Source organism: Opisthorchis viverrini (genome assembly GCF_000715545.1).
Source record: "Opisthorchis viverrini unplaced genomic scaffold opera_v5_154, whole genome shotgun sequence".
In the NCBI taxonomy this organism is placed as follows: Eukaryota; Metazoa; Platyhelminthes; class Trematoda; order Opisthorchiida; family Opisthorchiidae; genus Opisthorchis; species Opisthorchis viverrini.
Window position 1 is genome coordinate 1,129,850 of NW_008751809.1, and position 21,880 is coordinate 1,151,729.

The 21,880-nt window shown below is 42.1% G+C and overlaps 1 protein-coding gene across 1 annotated transcript in view; it reads right to left on the reverse strand.

Moving 5' to 3' along the window:
* Positions 1 to 1,124: 1,124 nt before the first annotated feature.
* The window catches only part of T265_06973 (hypothetical protein), a gene marked incomplete at both ends in the record, with an annotated part of 33,004 nt that continues 12,248 nt past the window's right edge, over positions 1,125 to 21,880 (reverse strand). The window contains one exon of the mRNA XM_009172379.1: positions 1,125 to 1,191. Coding sequence (XP_009170643.1) covers positions 1,125 to 1,191 — 67 coding nt within the window. The remainder of the gene's footprint in view (positions 1,192 to 21,880) is intronic.

Sequence of the window (21,880 nt, forward strand, 5' to 3'; positions counted from 1 at the left end):
TTCCTCTGTGCATGTGTTCCACTTTTCAACCAACACCCTTCCGATTTTTTCACCTGAAGGATGAGAGCACGACTAATTGAACGCCCTCAGGAAATGCATGGCTACCTTAAAGGTGCGTCAGTAGGCAGCTTTCTGAGACATTTACTTAGCGCCGTACTGAAAAACGTGTGGTAGCACACTTAATCCCGAAGAGACTGAAGGATCTCTTGTACCTCGATCACAAAGAAGTCGCTGGTGCTGGTGTGCATTGTCACACTACTATGCCTAAGCTGGCATCGGCTGGCAATAAATCTCTGTTCAACGATAGTACCCCTCGGGGCATATAGCGGTGCCATACAGTACCGTATCCGGCCAAAGTCAAAAAGGTTTACGGTTATTCTACTATGCACGGGCTTTCAGTAGTCTGACCACTGAATATATATGTATATATATGAAGTTTGCGAGTTGCGAAACTGCAGGGAAAAAACTGGAAACAACGTGCTCAAGTCCAAAATGACTTTGATCAGAACTGTGGCACTGCCGGAATCCAATGAGTCCTCCAAAGGAAAAAACAAATATTGAACTGTCGGAGAGTTGTCAATAACTTTTTAAGTAGTACCTCACAATAAAGAGTTTGTCCGTCGTTTGACAGTTTTTTCACCTTCTAAAGGATTAGCATACAATCAGTCAAACTTTGGATCTAATAAAATGTATGCACTCATCTTTAATTCGCAGAAATAGAGCAAGCAGTGTTTTACCACTTACCGTCCAAGAATTTTTGCAAAGATGAATATCCCTTGACCATCAGATATGTCGTCCACGTAGGTGATTGACATGATGGTTGCTTACTGGCCTCACCAATTGTTCAGACTAATCAATACTACGTGTGTATGGACCTTCACAATATCAAATGTGTTTCGAATGCAATAAATCCGAATAATGTGATCCGATCGCATCTACGAACTAGACGACAAAACCTATCCTTCCCCGTTACAGGTACACAATACGTTTTCTTTTGACACTAGAATGCTATTCACATGTGCTACTCATTCGATCAGACCTGGATTGATGATTGGTTCATCTTAGACTGTCCAACTACCTAGATGCAAGGAAGGTCCAATTGGCGTAACCACCGCACCTGAAAATTACAGCACCAGTGTTTGTGTTGTACAGGCCGGAGTGACACAAGGATCACGGTTGCTTATGCCATCCCTGTAACCAAAAAGTAGAAATGACTTTTTTCCGATATACACAGAAAAGCTTCTACAACACAGTCACTCTTAATCGCAAGACAAATATTGAATTGAACACATCTGATCGATTTTGTTTTGTTTGTAGATGTCCAACTTGTGCATTCATACATCTTCATTTTAACCCAGCCTATGGAATGGAATCTATAACTGCGTAAAAGCACACACATTCGTTGGAAATTCTACCGGCTGAAAGAGCTGTGTCGCGGAATTAAATGCGAAGTTAATGTGTGTTGGAATGAGTCCCAAGCAGTACTGCACTCGTCTTTCTCTTTAAATTCAATGTGTAGCACCTGAGGTTGACAAGCCAAAATCACTTAAAACCTCATGACGAAAGAAGAAACACTGAGCTTTTAAATTAATTTATGGTGGTATCTTGTGGTATCTACGTAATTTTTAATATACGTCATAGGAGCACAATTGGTAGTTTCTAAATATAGGTTCATAGGTTCATATTCAAGCCAAAGCATTCCATCGTCACCAAATGCTGAAAACAATTTAGTACCACGTAACGAATATTTCACATAACTAACTGATAGCAGTCACGAAGAAAATATCTGCAAAAGTCCCATGCACATAACCAAGTACCTAATATACAGTTATGCTCATGAAGGGAAGAATTTAGCGATCGTATGCATCCCTACCGTAACCTAAATACTTTGGGCAAGGTCCTCTCAGGACAAGAGGCGTTTTTCCTCAGCGAGAAATGCCCTGGTGTTTTAACTGAGAATATGTGGGAAATTTCTATGTCCCTCAGGCTAATATAAAAAATATGGAATGTTACATTCATCTTCCGTTATGGCTGAGTTTGACACTGGGAGGAGCACTAGCGTTTGACCCATAGAACTATTAGAACCTGAGCAGTGTTATTCTTAACTGTTTAGACCACCTCCCCTCGTAATTTCCACGTGTTATTGGCCTTAAAGTACTATTTTTATACTCAAATAAATTTGGTTTGATGAGGCGATCTTCGGACAGGCCAACATTTAAGGTATATTTATTCTAGTGTGGTTAAGAAATTGCTCAGTCGAATAAACGTGGGATACATGACTGAACGCTTCCTGTGAGGACGTCATTCATCGCAAAGTACTAGCAAAAAAGCTGCAGCACACATCAAGGAAAAAATCCAGAGCGTCTGATAATTATCACTTTGAAGCCAACAAAGACAAATGAAACACGGTCTAATGGAGTTACTTACCTCCACTCCTTGAAGGATTTCAAGTCTCAAGGTCAAGGTCTCAAGGTCGTTTGTTTTTTCTTCTACATCATGCATTTTATGCTTGTGAATTCAGGCAGCTGATGGATTGTACAGTATCATGGATTACTAAGTAGGCACTACTGAAACTCTGTAGTAAAAAACATTTTTGTATCAGGATGTAACGGCATTTTCTGCCGTCAGTTAAACTTAAGTGTGATCCGGATATTTCTATAATGATGTTAATTAGTGGTCCAACCAATTCCAATCCTAATACCAAGTACCAGCTGTGTAATGTGTAATATATGTGTATAATCCTAAGGTATGTATTCTTCAACTATGATTTTCTATTCGGCTCTGCTTGTGCAGGAACATAAGGAGGTGCATACCGTGAGTGTCTGGTATAAGATAAATGGAAATCTAATTGTTGTCTCGAAATCAGGCAACACGGCATACTGGGAAGACCAGCGTAATTGTACAGTCCTTTATGAACTTGACTTCCAGGGATGAAAAAATTCGCAATCCGATATTACGCTTAAAGTAAATAGGACATTTTCCCTGCAGAACACATCTCAAAGGGTGGTGAAATCTGTTGGACAGCCCACAATCGATTTCACAATTCTTGGGGAACATTCTCAGTTTCCTATCAGACTTGAACCCCGAAGTGTGTACATTTGAAAAAATACACTCATGCATATCAAGCTGATGTCATCTCGACTATCGTATGAAATGAAACACGAGTTGGCCTTTGTGTAGCACTGTCGGATGAATACCACAATCCAAAGATTCGTTTGGTGCCATGGTGAATCACCGTCTGACACAGATGTCATTTGCAAATGAGTGTACTTTGATAAATGAATGGATTTTTAGTCGATGAAACAATCTCAAACACAAAAGGTTTGGTGAAATATAGGAAAATCCCTCGCCTGACGGAATTCAGTCCGCCTTGAAACTTGGCTCGACATAAAGCTTGTGTATCGCCCAGCAATAAATTTACCCATCGATTATGAAACCTCTGTTAAACGATAAAAGATCATGATGCACTTAATCTAGAGCAAACGGAGAACAAAAAACCACTTGAGATGCTTAACAATTAACTAGTCTTGCGTGCTATTAGGTGCGGGAATCGCTAGAAGTACTTAGTTGCAAGATTATCGGTGACCTTTTGATCGAACGAGGTGTAGAACTCTCATTATAATAGACAAAATGTATGTGAGATTCGAAATTGTTTAAAAGGGGCCTCCTTTTCTCGGTATTGTATGAAATCTTAGGAGAAGCCAATGGGACTCTTTTCTCCACACCTTGACTACAAGTTCCAGACACCTGTGGGCAAATCTGCAGTCTTGTGACCTGAGCGCCGAAATTCCGCGAAATGCGCGACTGGTGCTGTGTAATTGTCTTTGAGTTGCCTGATGCACTTTACTGGAGCTATGATCTGCATTGTATAGTGAATGGTTCACTATGGAAGATAGAAATGACTTCAAGTAATCCTATGTAATAACGGTATTTTCTCAGCTAGTCCTTCAAATCGGCGTTCCATTCGAAACATCCACAAAAACGTTGCACAACTTGTAATAACACCCAAATCCAGGCCGAAAACTTATGTACAACGCACCGTATGTGGTGGCAACAACCTGGAAGTTGGACGCATTCTGAATGCATTAGGGGCAACTTACATTCGGCGGATACTCGATCATAATTAATTGTTCTTTCCGGACTCGCTAATCACATGCGTGATAGGTTTCTTGGGCGTACCAAGCCTGACTGTGAGCGGGAAAATGTCCAACGTCTTATTCGTAATGGGTGCTCACGCTAGGCTTCCGACAGACCAGCCCATAGAATTTCTGCAGTGGTGCCCAGAAGCATCTCTAGGCTAGACTCACTTGGTCCAGTGGACGAAATCCTCGCATTTGCCGGCCGGATTTGGTTTATATGCCGTCTTAGCCTGGCAGCTCCAACTTGAATCTCGAAGAGTATTCACCACGCCAGCGAAGGATGTGTCCTGAAATCCACGTAGGGTGTTTGCCGCTGTGGTCCCAAGCCAACACTCTCTAGCCCCTCACAGAAAGAGCGCGCGGTGGTGCCATGATGTCAGTTGTGCTTGAACTTAGTTCTCTTGTTATGGTGACTCAAATACGTTTTCTGCAGCCGGACCGAGTTATGCGGTGTTCAAAGCTTCCTTCGGAACAGGGCATCTCCTGGTGAACTATATCAGATGAGTTGGTGCTTGGTGTCCTTCCATCTGCTAGCAGGGACGTTTGCAAAATTTATTCCGTTGACCTCTTCCCTGTGGACCTCCAGAGTTCACGCTTCACAGTTTCAACGGAGCGTTGCGCTTGACTGTTTGTCTGTGGATGAAGCGGTGGCAAGCGGACATGAGTTATGCCACGCCGACGATGTGTACTAAATGCTGTTGCCCAATACAATAGTCTCTGGAGCTCCAGAGCAACCGAACAATCGCCGTAGTCCCAGAACCTTAGTAGCAGTTATGTGGCTATTCACCGGTGGAATGTCTGGTCGCCTGCTGTAAACGTCGACCGCGACTAAATGAACCTACGTAGTCGATTTGAAGAAGGGGGCTATTTTCGGTCGGCTGCGGCCGCGACCGTAGATAGGTTTTCACCGGCGACTTGGATGCTCCGCCACATCGCAGCCAAGACTTGGAGATTTGTTCATCTAAGAGCCCATTGAAAGCCAGTAGACGTAACTCCGAGCAAGGGTCTTCATCTTGTTTGTTTCCATGGTGAACCTAATGCAACTGATTCAGTACGAGTGATTATAACTTCTCTTGAATGACGATGCATTCTAAAAATAAAAAGGCACCCAACACCTAATAATACTGCTTCACGCCGGTTGAAGTAAGGTCCCAGCTCATCTTTTCGGCTGGTAGGTCACCATAAGTGCTCGCATGATTAGTCTGGTTGTTGCCCGCAACCTCTATCATCCCATTAACTAGAATGATCATAGTGTGTCGATCCCGAAAATCTCATCAATACCTATTGTGAAAAAGCCAACCCACAACTCAATTAGCGAACCTTGAAAATATGGTGTGTTTGGCCCCATTGTCAAGAAGCGTGACAATATTCACCAACGGAGAATAAATTCAGTTTAATTGGAGAAAGCCGGAAGGTTCATATAGCATGTTTCCCAACGATGGTCATCCTCAGTGCTCCTTCATGATACTGTACATCACCACCTTGGGCTTTTATAAAAATGGGTGGTCTGCTGGCTACTTTATAGTATAGTAAGCCATCAGAAGTAGCGTGGAGTTTGGGCTTGACGAAGTTTAGTCTAGTTTTTCTTGTTAGCTCTATAAAACTTTCTAAGTCTTTTGAGCTCAACGGCAAGGTGAACACCCAGTTTTGTGGTTGCTAACCCAGCTGAGGAACTCAGGTCCCTGGATGGTCACGTCATGAAGTGGAATAATTATCGTTTAGGATATCCGCGCAGCAATCAGTTCGAACGTAATCAAGTGGACTGTACAATTTATGTGACATCTTTGGTCAACTCAACACTTGTTTCTTTTGTCCTTTGTGATTCTGGTTACTTCGCTCATGACAAACGGCACCCACCATAATCACTGTTTTTTCACCACCAATCAATCTCGAGACTGTTCAGCTCAATCAGAAAGCCATCACGGGATAAATCTCAGCTTACGTAGGCAATAATCAGGGGAAAATCTACGGTTTTATCAAGATAAACGAGTCCAAGGGACTTTGCTCGTGTCACCTTTTGATCGTGCTTTCGTAAACTAGGTGCGCCTCATTCAGCACAAATTTGAGTTGCAGCGGTGAACGAAAACTGACCTATCCCGCTGCTAAATTCCCTTCCAATGTTCACAATAGAACTCAGGAAAATGATATTTCTCCCGATTTCAGAAAAACTACAGAACAGATGTTGTATTCAAGGCGAATGAAAAGTGATTATTCTGCTGGTCCGAATGTTAAGAAAACCACAATATCGATTAATCAGTCTATTTACATCTCTTGAATATCACCTGTGCATGTGATTTGCATCCAGATAAAAGCAATCGTTTTATTACTGGAAAGAAGTGAAAATTAACCAATATTCCACCACTGGACCTACACTTTGTGTACCTTGGTAGCCAAATCGGAAGGCAACCAACAAAGCAGCTCAGAGAAAGATGGAATAATGGATGATATGTAACATCAGACTGACAGTATGATCAAGAAGAAATTTCATAGCACCTACAGCTGATGAGATTTCGCAAACAGCTCCGGGTACTCAAGTCCTGAGATGCGTATTGCGGCTCTTTTTACAGTGTACGGGATCATACAATTAATATGAAGTGTAAGCAGACAACGGGTTTCCTAAAGACGAACGTTTCAGTTAACGATTATCTGGTCGTCAAACAAAACAACGGCTTTGGCTGGCCCCTTCCCTCATAGAGAACCCCTAATACCAGGTCCCTCAGGTACCACCTAGTGGATGACCAATGTTTTCAGAACGAAAACTTGGTTGTTCGAGCTGCACAGCATATAGTTCCTTCATTCCTTTGGAATAGCGAATCTCCAACCTGATTGTTGAATGAAGAATATGGTGATAATGGTCACAACTGCTCCGATTGTTTGTTTACTGTCATTAGATCGTTGACAGTTTGTCTGAAAAAGGACCCAAGGCCCCATCTACACACTGTCTGCAAATTTGACTGATCATTTCAGCCTTTGTTCTGATTTATGCTGTCCGGTAGACAATTAATATTTGGAGGTCTATATTTCCGCCACCGCTTCTTAAACAGTTTTGGAGGGCGAACAAAAGTGCTACAGGACCACAGGGTAGACAGTGTTCAGGGAGCAAAACGAAGATTGACGGCTGAATAATGTACACCTAAATGTACACCTAAACTTACATCCAAGTAGTGACGAAAGTTTTCGTGCGGTATGGAGTACCTTGAGGCGGCTATGTTTAATCCGACAGCGATTTAAGCATATTGATCGGGAAAATCACCGGTATAAGCACGAGCAATGCTGTGTACAATCAACTTACCAAAACCAACGACAGAAACTTGAGTGGCCCTTATCTTCTGTTAATTGTGTTGCGCCGACATTTTCAATAAGCCAATAACTATCTGACTCATACAACGCGAGTGTCAATTATGAAAAAGCTGTTGGCCGTCGAAGAGTGCAAGGACCACTGCAGTATCTAATATTTTTACGTCCCCTAGCTGCTTTTAGCTCCTCATCTTTGCAATCGCTTGACAGAAATCGGCCAAATGAAAGAATGACCACACCACCACCTAGTTATGCCTAACAGTCTGCATGCCGAAGTCGTGTCTGACGTTGAATGCTGCTGCTTATGTACTACATTCGATTAATCTCTTATTTAATTGTAGCAACAAAGAGGTTTGGGCAGTTTTCTTAGTCTACATTAATGCTTCTGACACCATCGATAAAAATGTTATCGCTGCTCCTCTCTGAAGTTACTAGTTCGGTATTCATTCGAAAATCGAACTTAATTTACGGATTAGAGCAACAAATTTCTTAATATTCATTGTTGTATTCCAACAGCTTGTTGTCGCTTCGGGTAGCTTCACTGTGTGTGTTAAAACGTGTCTATCCTCGATTTTTTACCCAATGCAAGTCGCCCGTTAGGGTGGTGCTCGGCTGTACGTGCAACATACTGGAATACGGCGCAGATCTACGGGCCGGGTTTAGTATACTCACAAAATAGTCCCAGATGCGTTCCCTATCGCTGAATGATGAAATACACCTTTACCAAAGAAGGCTATAGAATGCCTTGTTTAGCAACTCTCCTTTCCCCATTGTTATTGCGGTTTGCATTCAATGATCATCCACGTTGAAATATTTGAGGCTAGATGTTTCAGGTTTGCGTGGTTTGCGTTCGCTCTTACAATAGCCCGAAGACTGAAATTTTACGACCTACAACCCAAGAGGCTAAACGTATTCTACAATCTCACCTTGAAGGTTTTGGCTTCCTGCGTCCCGCTGTACTGGATTTTCTGTTCTTTCATTGTACCCTTTCAACTGCTTGAGCCTTCCACCTCACTGACAAATCCATGAAGCATGCATCAAGGTGCAATGACATAATAAAGGATGTATTTTCACCAAGAACAGTAGCCCTTATTAGAGGTTGTTAGAGTCCACTTCGGATACTTATCAACCCCATTGCCCATGGAAGACCGTTTCAATTTCCAGTGCTCGGTTAAAATTCAAGCTCATCTTCACTTGCACTTTAACATACACAGCTCCGGTGTCCCTTCCTTAGGCTGACACCCAGATAACAGTACCTTCCTAAGGAAACCTAATAATATATGTGTTACTAGATGTATCAGTTTTCGTTCCCATCCACAAGATTTTATACGCTCTTTCAACTCCTTTGTAACGCTGTACGCTACAGGTGCACAGAGTTCTTCTGGACGCAACGGACGCGACGTGACGTGACCGACTGTCCTACATTGGCCTATTACTAAACCACCACAGAAGTTAACCACTTCGTAATCCTTTAATAGGTGCTTAGTATCATAGCTAAGCAAATATGAGGGTGTAAATTGGGTAATCCGGCCTTGAGTGTGCCTGAGCTTGGTGTCTAACGGAAATGATGGGATTTATCGTCATCATCATCATCGACAGCATGACATCAGTGTTCAACACCGATGCTTCACTGCCTCTAGAAAGGAGGTTAGCGGTAAATTTCAAATCCTATCCAAATGTATTGTAGCATGTCGGCACGGCCTCCACACTCTTTTCTTCAGTATGGATTGCATCACGCCAACAGCAGTTAGCCGGGAAAACTCTCATACACAAAAGTGATCATTAGAAAGGGTCCCAACGGATGACCACTTCAGGCGTTGGCTGCAGCACAGTCACGTTCATGCGTCCGGGTGTGGTTAAGCCGTAAATTGGACACCCAGGATCACGATGCTCCATCCGATATGGGATGGATTTTCATTGGTATAATCCATGTTCGTGTATTGTTGTTGTCGCGTCGTCGAGACGAAATGCTCGGTCAAAATACCTCACCGAAAAGTACTAGTGAGAGTCAACTACTATAGTCTAATCTTGTTGAGCTGGTTACCACATATTTTTTCCATTTTAAAAATATGAACAGTGGTTTTGCCTAACCAGAGATTCGCAACCACTGGAGGCCCTAATCATTCTCAATCTTCCGCTTATTTGATCTCACTAAACTTCGCAAAATTAGACTTGATCTCATATGATACACAAATCCATCGCCTTTCAGGCCTTCTTCCGGACGAGACTAAAAATATCACTAACTCATTGAACACGAACATGTATACAACCAAACAAACGCGTTTGACAGCAATAAAGATTCGTTTACAAAAGTCAAGCCTGATATCACAATTATCACATCACTGTTATTAATTGGAATTTCATGGAACCACAAAACCGAACAGTGTCTCCCTTCAGTAAACAAAATCTGCAGGTCCGCTCTCTTTCCAACCTAAGCGATTCAGTTTTCCAGTTGCTGTGAACCTCATTCACTTCCGACTGCCTTAGACTATTTGAATAATTTATCGGATGAAAATACGATTGAAGGACTTTGATTGCAGATTAATGGGTCACGTTAGTGAATTTAGTCAAGTACAACAAATTCGCCAATTATTTTTGGCAACCTTAGAAATGGCACCTTGACGTCCGAACTCATGGCCAGTATAGGCATGAAATACATTAACTAAGCAAAGCGCTGCTTAAATGAATTACATCAAAGTCTTTTTTGGAGACTATCACATCAGTCCACACGGGTCTCGCCAGGAGAACACGTGTATTATAAAAAAACATCATCAAGATATGTGTAGTGACCTAGGAATACCATTTCTAAAAGCATAACACTGACGGGCAAATCACCAGCACCTGTATTTACAAGTAATACTGTCGTGATTTTAGACCGATTCTTGATTCTGGTGATTTACTTGGATGATAGGGATGATCCCCATAAGGAAATGATTAACGTGTGAGTCCTTAAAACTACTTCGAACGTCTCTAACACCAATATTCCAGTGATACCTTCTTAAACCAAGGCATGTGCACTAACATTTGGAGTTGACGCATCACGTGCCCCCAAAAAATATCAGCCTCAAATCACTTCAGATAGATTGCTTCTTGTATTTTGTTGGTGCTCGAGTGGGTGTGGAATATTGCGAACGCGTTTAGGTATAAAACTAACTGGCTGAAAATGGTTTCAAAACGGTTGATTAAAGAATAGTCTAATTAAAGTCACAAGTAAAATGTTATTTGAAGAATCCATCTTATGCTGGTCAACCGCTCTCAGAGCACTGTTGGCGGCCTGGAATAGCACCGTATACGTGCACGAATTGGGATGAGAAATTAAACGTGCCTCATTCCCACTAGAAATGCACTGGGAACTTTTGGACAATAGCTGGTATCTGAGGCAAATATTCACAGTTCCAGCACCAGAGTCCCAAATTTTTGTGCTCTTTTTGTCTACAAGTAGCCCTATCGTCCGAAACTAAAGCCAGCCACTAGCAATAACTAGAAAGTTAGAGGAGAGAAGAATGTTGGTAGCTCAAGCAGCATATAGTCAAATCGCCAAGCTCAGTGAACAAACCAACGACTATAACTGGGACTTTCAGGAAAACTATAATTATAATAAAGCACAATAAAGCTATGCTAACGGTTACCAGTGGAGGAGAATCTAATTCTGAAGCTACACCGAAAACTGCCCTCGGTACTCCAGGCCAAAGTCGTGGACTCCTATTCACAAAGCGGATCCATTGCTGAAGTTGCAGTTCACCCACCAAATATTTTTTCAGTAGACAACATACCTGAGAGAATGGGAGCACCCGAATCGGATTACCAATCTATCCTGTCAATCTTAACTATAAACTTAATGCGATACACACCATTCGGAACCAGTTCACGGTGTATAATATTGTGCCAAAGGGACAACTGAGTGATTTTGAAGTTTCTCGGGTCCGAAAGAAGTAGAGTTATCAGTGCTTGGATCAGTTTAATGTACGTTCCTCATCCGCTCTTGACGTGACGTGATAGTCCCTTGCAGTGCACCGAACCCGCAGTGGTTTCACCTCACAATAAATGTTATCATTAATTAGACACACTGTCTGAAAGAGAAGAAGGTTTGAAGGCTCCATGATGTTATAAAAAAGGACGGCACAATAAAAGCTCGACAACAAATGAAAAAAAGCGATAAGACTGTTTCTTGGGGATCTCCTAAGTAGTTTGCCATATGGCGGGATTTTTGAGTGCACCGCCGACAATAATGCCACCGATTTTGCATAATGCCGTCCAACCAAACCATAAAGTGCAGATAAGTGGTGCATATACTATAGTATTTCAGTTCTTTTGTCCACAAACATCACGATCATCATGGATACTAGACGGTTCGGGGCACCCGGCACTTCAAACGTTAATAAGGTATATTACCTGTAAAGGACAGCTTCTACTGTATGTCCACAGATGATACTGCGCTAACCTAATAAATAGATGTATATGGCAAATATGGGAATATTTGAGCCTTTTACCAGGTTTTTGCTTCCTCCTCTCTTCTGCTAACTGACGGCCTGGACCATTTTATCGTGCTGGACTGCTTTGTCCTAGTGGATTTACTTCGTTCCATTTTGAAGCTACTACATAAGAAAAATAATCTCACGTAGTAGTTTGAAACTTCTTTCTATAATAACATTTCGGTTTCTACTCTAGTTTGGTCACCAATATTTGGAAGCAAAATCTGTTTTCCCATTTGTCAGTGGCGTTCACACCTTGATAACATTCCGCTTGACGCATAGACACCAACGGTCTAACCAAGCGCAAGGCGAGTTGCCATATGTGCCGGAGTAAACAGTTTCTGTCAGAAACATACATATTTGAGCTAACTCCCGATAGCCAGAAAAGGCTATGTTGAGCCAAAAATTATGGAGCTAAGACGTTGGTACAATCTATGCTGGCTTCAGTGAGAGTTCCAAAGTTTCTCTGAAAAATAACCTGGTAACCAGTCCGAACGCCTAGAACAAATCTCGCACTTCAGTAGAGTCGTGGTTAGACAGACTAAACGAGCGCTAAAATAAAGTGCTATAGAGTGGCCCTAGTTCCACGATTGAACCACTTTAGTTATAAGACTTTAGTTAGTTATACGACTTTATTTATAAGACTAACCTTGACCACCCTACCAGCGATAGCCGAAACTTTTCAAACCGTGACGTCATATTCTACTCTAATGAATTTTTTTAATCCACAAGATTTCCATAGGTATTTTATGTCTACCTCCGTTAAGGAATGTCGACATCGAGCGTGTCCGAGTGTCACATGCTGCATTAGCAGATCGTCCATAAACAACGACCAAATAACGCAGGTGTGTACAGCACATTACCTAGCTTTATTTGTTTCATTACTTTTTTAAAACAAACTTCGGTCAGCTGGCGCGTGCAGGTGTTCTGAACATTTGCTAGCAACGGCAAGCAGGTAATCACTGAGCTCGTGAAACGGTTTAAACCCAATTTTATTAACCAGCTTGCTGTGACAAATTTAACAAGCCAATGAACCTAGCTTACAGTAACTTGAAGGTACATCACCGTAGTCCAGATATTTGATTGCAACCGAAACCGGCTACAATGTATCCGTAGAGAAATGGGATTATTTCTTGCTGGGGGTAAGACGACAGTTGTGATAAATTGGATTTGAACAATAGGCTCCTTGCGATAGCTTTGCCCTACAAAACGAAATGTTTTCCATAGTATTTTGTGGTAAAAGAAATCTGATAGTAATCCCGCCACTGTTGTTAAAAGGGATTCACCAGGAGCTCACTGACCTATTACTTTCGAATCCACATTGGGTGAACGGGGACTTGTCGAACTGCGGAGAATGCATTTGTATATACTGGATGCCAATGTGTATGGTGTAACATTTATAGTAGACCAGACTTCCAATAATTTTGGCATCAAATTCAGCACCAATTTTCCAAACTTATGACTGAGTCTTTCAGTAGGTGGTGCATCTAGTGCGTCTTCCACTTCCTCCCCAACGTGAGAATACTCCGTCTCATTGTCCTGGCTTCCGAAACTCGGACGGCTTGTGCCTCACCGGTTTGACAGTCAGGCTTCAAGTACGATGAATATCTGCTTCGCGAAATAGGAGAGCAACTGTTGGACACCAAATGGGTGCCCTTACTGAAAAACACGCTTTATAAGCAGCATGAGGTTTTTGCTTGTAACCTGTCGTAAGTGTCCCAAAAGTAAACATGAATCTACTGATTATATTGTTTTTACTCCTGGCTGTTGCATGAGCACGAATTTCAGTTGTGTTGTCAAATGTACGCAAAAGTAAGTCTCGGTTCCTTGGACTCTGCACTGAATTGTGCGATGCTGTTGGTGCTTTTAGAGCCTACTCATGTGTACAGCATAAATTCACTCCTCTTTCTTACCCATGAACAGTTGCGTGTGACAACAAAAAATCTTCGACCACGGCCATTTTTCCGCCTCTTCCGAAATTAAATCCAAGTATGACAAAATATTCTCACCGCTATTAAAATGCAGCTTGTAGAGTATACGTTATCGAATTGCTGTTGTGCTCATAATAATACCACTGTTGTCAACTTTGAAATGCTAGTATTTTATATTAGGTAGAACCTCAACTACGGGATTTGATGAACCCCTGAATAATTGAGCTTTGAATAAACTTCTAAATTTTAATCGCAGAAAATTTTTCTAATGGGTCAAGTAACATATGAGCTACCTTATCATCCGCAGAGAGATCGATAAAATACAATTTAATTTACAGAATGCCTAATTTGCTCAATTTAAGACGCACTTGGTTGTGAGTATGTGTGTGGTAGTAGATGATTCTATGAACATTTTTGCCTTATCTTAAACGACAACCCCATTTCCATCTTGAAGCAGGACGCGAAATTCAAAATAATTCTATCCACTGCATGCGTGCGTGCATCGTAGCTTTTATTCACTGTAATCAACCTGTATCGAATAAGTATTCTAGTGCACCCACACAACATCTGTGTTGCGTCATAAAGGTGGGGACATCGGTGGACGCTGAACTGAACCCCCGTGGTAATGCAAACAATATTAAGTAATCTAAATACTTCTGCCTCGCGGTTCGGCATACGCTCCACACCTGCAAAATGTAAAGTGCTACTTCAAGACTGGGTGGGCTTGAGCCTCATGCTTACGGATGAACCGATTGAGGTAATAGACAGATTTGTTTACTTGAGGAGCTGTATGAATCCCGGTGGTCTCGCGAAAGATGATATTAACATCCGGATCGGGGAGGCCGGAGCAGCTTTTGCGAACCTACGTCACATGTGGCGTAGACGTGAGGTCAGCTTCTCTGTCAAGGGTCGAGTTTACAATGCTGTGGTGCGATCCATATTACTATATGGATCCGAGCACGTCAAAAGTTTTCAGTATTTGACCATCGATGTCTTTGAAGCATTGCCCGAATCTGATGGGAACACCGGATCAGCAATTCTGAAGTACGTCGAATGGTATTCGGGAGAAATAACTCACCCTCGATAGATGAACTGATCACACTGCCTAGGTTACGCTGGCTTGGCCACGTGCTGCGTATGCCAGTCGACCGACTTCCTTGAATGGCTCTTTTCGAACAACCACGTGAAGGGTGGAAGAGAGCCAGAGGTGGTCAGAAAATGACTTGGCAGCGAATTATGAAAGCCACTATCAGCAAACTCAGCTGCGCTGGTCACTGCCCTCTTCCTTGATTAAGACCCCGAGACGGGTCACATGAATGGTTAGAGGCATTGTCAGACATGACACAGTCGCGCCGTCAATGGCGCATCCGATCTATTGCCTTCAATGCATAGCTCCTTTTCCAACCCCCCACCTTACTTGACAGCCCACTGACACTGCTGGATTTATGCACCAATTTATCATCTCCCGCCTGTAATGTGCAGCTACCATCCCCCCTCAAATCATCGGTGAACGAAACTATGGCAGTAACAAACACCGTACGACGAGTACGCGGTTATTACAGCCGATAATGACGATGATGATGATGATCCGTTATAAAAAGTCGGTTCTAAACTAGCAGTGAATCAAGCAGCCAAGATATGTCCCGAGGAGTTTCTAGATCTGTAAACGTTGTTGCAGCCAACCGGTTCCAAATAAATAAAAGATTCATGAATCTCCCACTGACAAATTGACAGACCAGAGTGAACAAAGTTGCCTCAAAGGAACCGATGTCCGTATATGTGGCTCGTTCAAGGAAGACTCTAATAATCGAATGGCTTGAAACCTTACATTTAACGGTCATGTCACGTGCACCCAAAATACTCTTCACGCTGAAGGCATAGAGATGCATTTCGTGAAATGCCCTCATTTTACACTGCATGTATGTTAACAAGGGATTCAAAAAATGTCTCTCGTCCACGATAACAGTCAGCTGTTATTATTACACAAAGTCTGCCTTAAGTTTCGTTGGGTGTGATATTCGGGTTACCACAATATTTTTTACTCTTGTGACACTACTCATAAGGCTGCTGGAAGGAAGAGCTCTCGGCAACCTCATGCGTGACATATATTGGCAGTGTTTTTTAACAACAGAATGAATGCAGCGCTGACACCTTTATGGCACATGGGTGGGTGCATATCCTGGCTCTCGAAGTCATATGCCTTATGCAATACGATTGTCCACAGTTCCGCAGATTAAGACAATTGTCTCGTTTTCTCTCAAGTAAAACAATATGTTCTGTGAACGAAGGTAAAGTATTTAAAAGTACGTAACAAGTTTCAAGTAGTGAGGAAAATATTTCTCAAACTGAGATCTGATCTGTGGATGTGAGCAATCAGTTTTATAAGGAGTTTCTTAATGGGTAACATCAGCTCATTCATGAATATTTAACACGTGGCTACTGTTGAAGTCGATTTTTAAGGCAAGCAACTTGTGTTACTACTGCTTTGGTGGTTACCGTACAGAACATGTTGGTCCCTCTCCTCTCACGCAACACACATAAGAGAAAATCAGCTGTTACAAAACTGCATTTGCTTATTAAATATCGAGTAAACCTTATGTCTGCGAAAGATATTAGCGAAGCCAACAATTCAAAATTAAGGCAATTGCATTGATTTGGTATATTTCGCGTGAGACTTCCATGCTTCTTGTTACTGAAAGGGCAATCTTCCAACAAAGGAGAAAGCTTTCTTCCTCAGCTCCCATATGCCTGTAGGCTAGAAATTTTAATAAATGCTCAAAATGCTCTTACGCATCGTGCAGCATAGCGTGAAGGGAAACTAACAAAATTTAATTTTGCAACCTAAGCTACCGATATTCTCCCCAAAGTTGGAGTTTCCGTTTGATCCTCGGCTTCAGGCTCAGATGTTCTTCAGAATTCTGCTGGATCCCTGTAGAAAGCACCTGTTACATTTTCTGTGATGAGCGGTTTACCAAAATGGGTATCTCCTCGCTTACGGCATTGGGGGAACTAGTTCGACCGGGAGACATAAGACCGATTTCCATTTTTGAATTGTTCCAGCGGGCTTGAAACAGCACAGCTTTTACTAAGTTGCTAGTTTGGATTTTCAGGGAAGATTCACATATCGGAATAAGTGTGTCCTATATCTTCACGGTGTTCGAACCTGTACCTGCATCGTATAGGCACCGCACTTTCTGAGTAAGGTATTCGTGGTGAACGATCCCTCCCATCGAGGTGAAAAGCTACGACTTCATGGAAATTCCGGCGGCCCTTTTCGCTTATTCTAATTCAATTCTTAACCAAAAACTGGGCAACGATGATCTGGATTTATCCGAATCCATGCGTTGCGGAAACCACACACCGCAAGTCGCCTTCGAAAAGGATTCAAATAAATTTTGATACGATGTACCTGCCACCTTATGCTTAATTAGGAGCTTTCTTCATACAGCTTTAGACATCCGACCTTAAAGAACGCTCCAAAAGCGGTGACATTGTCTCGTTAAAAGCCACTGGTTGTGTGAATAGTGCCTCATGCTAGTAAAAAACCCTACTGAGAATGATCGAACAAACCGTATGGGAACTTATTTGGAATGAAGCGAGGCGCGTAACATATAAGAAAGCGTCACCTGTCATACAAAATAGCAGCAGGATATCAGTGAAAAGACCAGTTAAAATATGCATCAATATAACAGTTCTGCCGGAAAGTTCCAAACACCTCCATATGTATTCCAGTACTAACAGCTTTCACACGTTTGTTGATGAGTGAATTCTATGGACGCGTGGTAACACATAATGACATTCAGATTTCACTAGACTTTATATGCGTACTGGTTTTCAACACTAGTCCAGTATTATGCACAGCTGTTTAGACATAACACATACACATAACGCTGCTGGGGACTCTTCGACAGCTCACAACCAGTTTTTCCATCCTTGGGGCTCATTAGGTAGGCGCCGCCCCCGGTTTCCCGGTAACGTTACGTTTTGTTTGAATCCAAATTGAACAGATTTTGACATATGATTTTATTTTCACAGTGATTTGGATTTTCATGCAAGACCCCACCAAACGTCCCGTTTGTTGTATTCTTCAACTAAATATGCCACACAAAGGCTACCTCATAATTCAGTTGGTACAACATTCTAGATATCGTTATCGGTATATTTGCACAAAGGAAACTACACACAAGGTTGCTTAAAACTCACCGAAAGCTCAAGATGAGTTTCGCCTTTCTTAGGGTTCATCAGGTAGATGCAGTCCCCAAACCTACCTCAACCTTATGTCCTACTTGGATCGAAGTTGGATGGATTTCGACAATTACTCTCATTTGCATAAGAATTTGATTTTTAAGGGAAACTAAAGTAAATCCAACTGAACCCCTCATTTATGGTAGTCTAATTCGGTTTTTTACGCAACATCTCTAATCTCGTACCAACTGAAAGATGAAGGGTCCTGATTCAGCACATTCAGTTAAAGCGAATCAGCAGAAAAGAGAGATGCAAGTGGATTCATTTGGGTTTCATGGTCCAGAGACTCTCAGTTCTTAATGAATATTATGAACGAAAACAGACCAGCTTGCCTCAGTGTCTTCGAAAGTATTTGTGATTATTCATGACTCCAGTTTTATCGCCCTTACTAGCGCATTTGCATGATGTACTGAATGGGTTGCTTGCGTACTCACACTTGAGCACAAACTGGATCTACGCAAGTACGGAATAGAATTTTCCGTTTCTGGAAATTATAATGTGAGATGTGCTAGTTGAAAGCAAAACTCGTTTTTTCAGAGTTTGAATATTCAGAGAAGTCCGCAGATTCATTTTGTTCTGTTGAATTTAAGGTGACCGAGTAGCGTAGTCACTTTGGCTACTTTTACAAGGCCTTCGTCAGTCCACTTGATATTCGCTTCATTGGCTCCATTCAACAATGATTTGAGCTCTCTAGATCAGGCGCGAACCAAATTTTGCCTCAGCATAATTAAGGTTTATCACCACATTATTCGAAAGTTAGGGCCCGAGTATTCGCAAAAAAGGATTGCAGTGGAAAGCCTGTCGTATTCTCAACGTATCGGTGACAGCAACTGTATGTTACAAAATTGTTTCCGCATCTGCATTAGCGTATTGGTCCTGTTTATAGAAATGCAATCCTTCCAAAGCCTGCCTGTCACCATCTTCTGATATTCTATTGAAAGGTAGGCGTGTACAATGCGGAGTGAAAATAGCCTTTGTATATTATTGTGAGCACTATCCAGAGCGCTACTGTTCCTGTAGATAAGCTTGAAATTTTAGTTGGCTGAAAATGCAATTACCACTGATACATAGACTATCGGATATGCCTGCATCTTCTGCCAGTTTAGTCAACTATTTGAAGCAGGGACTGACAGGCCTGGAAGTCTTAAAGTACCCTCGGGAGGCCGAAACTATGATTGTATCAATATGAAATATGAGTAAGTACTCTATCAAACTTCTCAATAACCACATGCGATGCACAATAGCCGTGCAAGTTGAATGATATACATTCGTCAAAGCCGTTATTTAGCCCCTCTTATGACATCCACAACAAAACAGACGTTGATTTCATCTAGAGTGTGCAAAAGCTTTGCTATAGATTGTCAATATGTAGACGAGGTCTTAGATCGAGACCTGAGTAAGTGAACGTCAAGACCACTGTGGAATTCGCTTACAAATGTCAATTATTAACCCAGTAAACGTCGGTGAGTTCCATAGACATTACGAATGCATAATCGCGATGTAGTGGTAATGTCCTTGGCAGCTTGGTACAGCACCTGTCCGCTAAGCTAGAGGTTTTCCTTATTCATTTTTGTTCACCTCGAAACACTTCACTTCCAGTTTATAACACGATTCTATATCATTCACCAACTGGCATAGCTCGTTTCCTTCAGGCGGCGGTGCTGAAAATCATGAAAATTGTGGGTTTCCGATGAAGAAGTGAATCCTCTCATCGGGTTAACAGGGCAGTTTCTTTTAGGCAAGAATCTAACTTTTGGAGGACTGCTTAAGACCTTCTGTCTGAGGAAGTGATGGCGGCATTTAGAGGTCTTTTTCTGGACGGAAGGATAAAATAATTAATAAGTCGCAAGTATTTTTATGCAGAGGCTCGATGTATTCTTTTGACATAGGCACCAAGTATTACACCACCAACAGTTACACTCTGAGTAGCAGTAAGCTGGGAAAGTGATTTTGCAGTTTGTGTGCAAACCACAACAAATTCCCTGTAGTTACCGCAGCCGGATGTGGTGAAAATCTGCGGTCAGACCAAAGCCATGGCATCTGCAAGTCCCGGAAGGAGGGCAATAGTCCAGTATTCCTCTGAGCTTCTAATTATCCACTTGAGACATTTGACTTGTTTCAGCTTATTCGGTACTATGTGAAATCATTGAGCAATTTGCATCCCACTTTAGTTAATTAAGGACTAAATGACATTAGAAAGCTAAAGTAGGACATGTGAAACTGTAAGTTTGTCATGCGCCTGTATACGATGAAGGCCCAAAGCACAAACTCATCACAGATAACCTACTGCACTCATCATCTAGCTTTTCAAGGTAGAACCCCAGGAAAACTAAGTGTTGCTGAATGCGCCTGAAGCCGTGGTAGTCGAAAAAAGGAAAAGATAAAGGGAGGTTTGGGATGGCTCAAAATAGAACCTATTTCGTTGTATTTTTATAAAGAGCTTCCGTTTTGTTAGTTTGAGTAGGAAATTGCAAAGGAAAAACAAGCATCGGAAACCCAGTAACGTGGCAGAAGGTCAACACAGATAAAGTAGCATAAACAGAACAGCTCAGCACACCTCAGGGTTGGAATGTAAATTTGGTCAAGTAAAAGTTAGAGGAGGAGACCATTCCACCCTTGTGTTCTTGCTGAAGAAGGGGAGGTTTGAAGGCTTCGTCCATGCGTAGACCATCACTTAGTTAATTCTGTCACCAGGTAGATATACGAGTAACAGATGTATTACTTGATGTGTCTAGTAAACTGCAGTGGGGTGCACGCTGTTTGGCCCTCGATTTGCGCAGATGGAGGACAGCGACAGGTAAGGTAGACACTGTACATTCCACCAGGTTCCTACGAGGTCCTGGGTTTAAAACCAACCCAGCTACGTTTCGGTCAAGAACTCCATACGTCACTGTATTCACTATTTGTATGAAACATGAACGGATGATATCCTAGTGCACTGTGGTGCATCAGAGAAAAGCCTGAAAAAATCCACCGTGGTGAATGGGAGTCTCAATTGCTGTTCTCAGGACTAAGCCCAAAATTTGCATTTTATTCCTCTTTGCAGATTCGCACTGACATATAACCTTGATGGATGGAATGAAAATATGCCGTTTACGGCAGAGATATGTAGCCAAAGTAACTGATTCGGACTGAGGAGTCTATTGAGCTCCTCTTGTTATTTTCGTTGGCTTATATAACTATCAGCAAAACCAGTACAGAACAATGTCATCTCTGATTAGATGGACTAGCACTGTGATGCACTTTGGCGTCTATGTGTTGCTTTACGATCGTCGCTAGCCCGGCCATCTAATTCTTGGAGATGAATTTCTGATGTTAGAGAGAAGCGCTATTAAAAATTCATCGGCGCAGTCTTGAATTAGAAATAAACCAAGCGCTTACGGAAACGGGATATTGGACGGAGGCATAGGTACCACACTTCCAAAATGACAACATTGGCTTTGAAGCCATTCACGCCAAAAAAATCAACGTCACTCTGTTAGAGACTGGTTTCCTGTTCATCATGATAGCAGTGTGTGTTGTGAACGGGTTAGAAGTACCTTATTATGTGAACAAACGCAAATTACAGGGCCGTCACCTCAGAGCAGACGAATTTTCAGGAAGACCCACTGGGAACCAAGGTGGTTTTATTTTATATGCTGTCAAACTTGCGGAATGTATGTGCCCGCAGTGAGGTACCACATGCCAGTATGCGACAATCACTCCGATGCTGGAAATATTCAACTGGAGGTCAAGAGCAGAAATAGGGAACAATCTTCCCAGTGAATAACATAAACCTATAGGAGTATTGGGATAT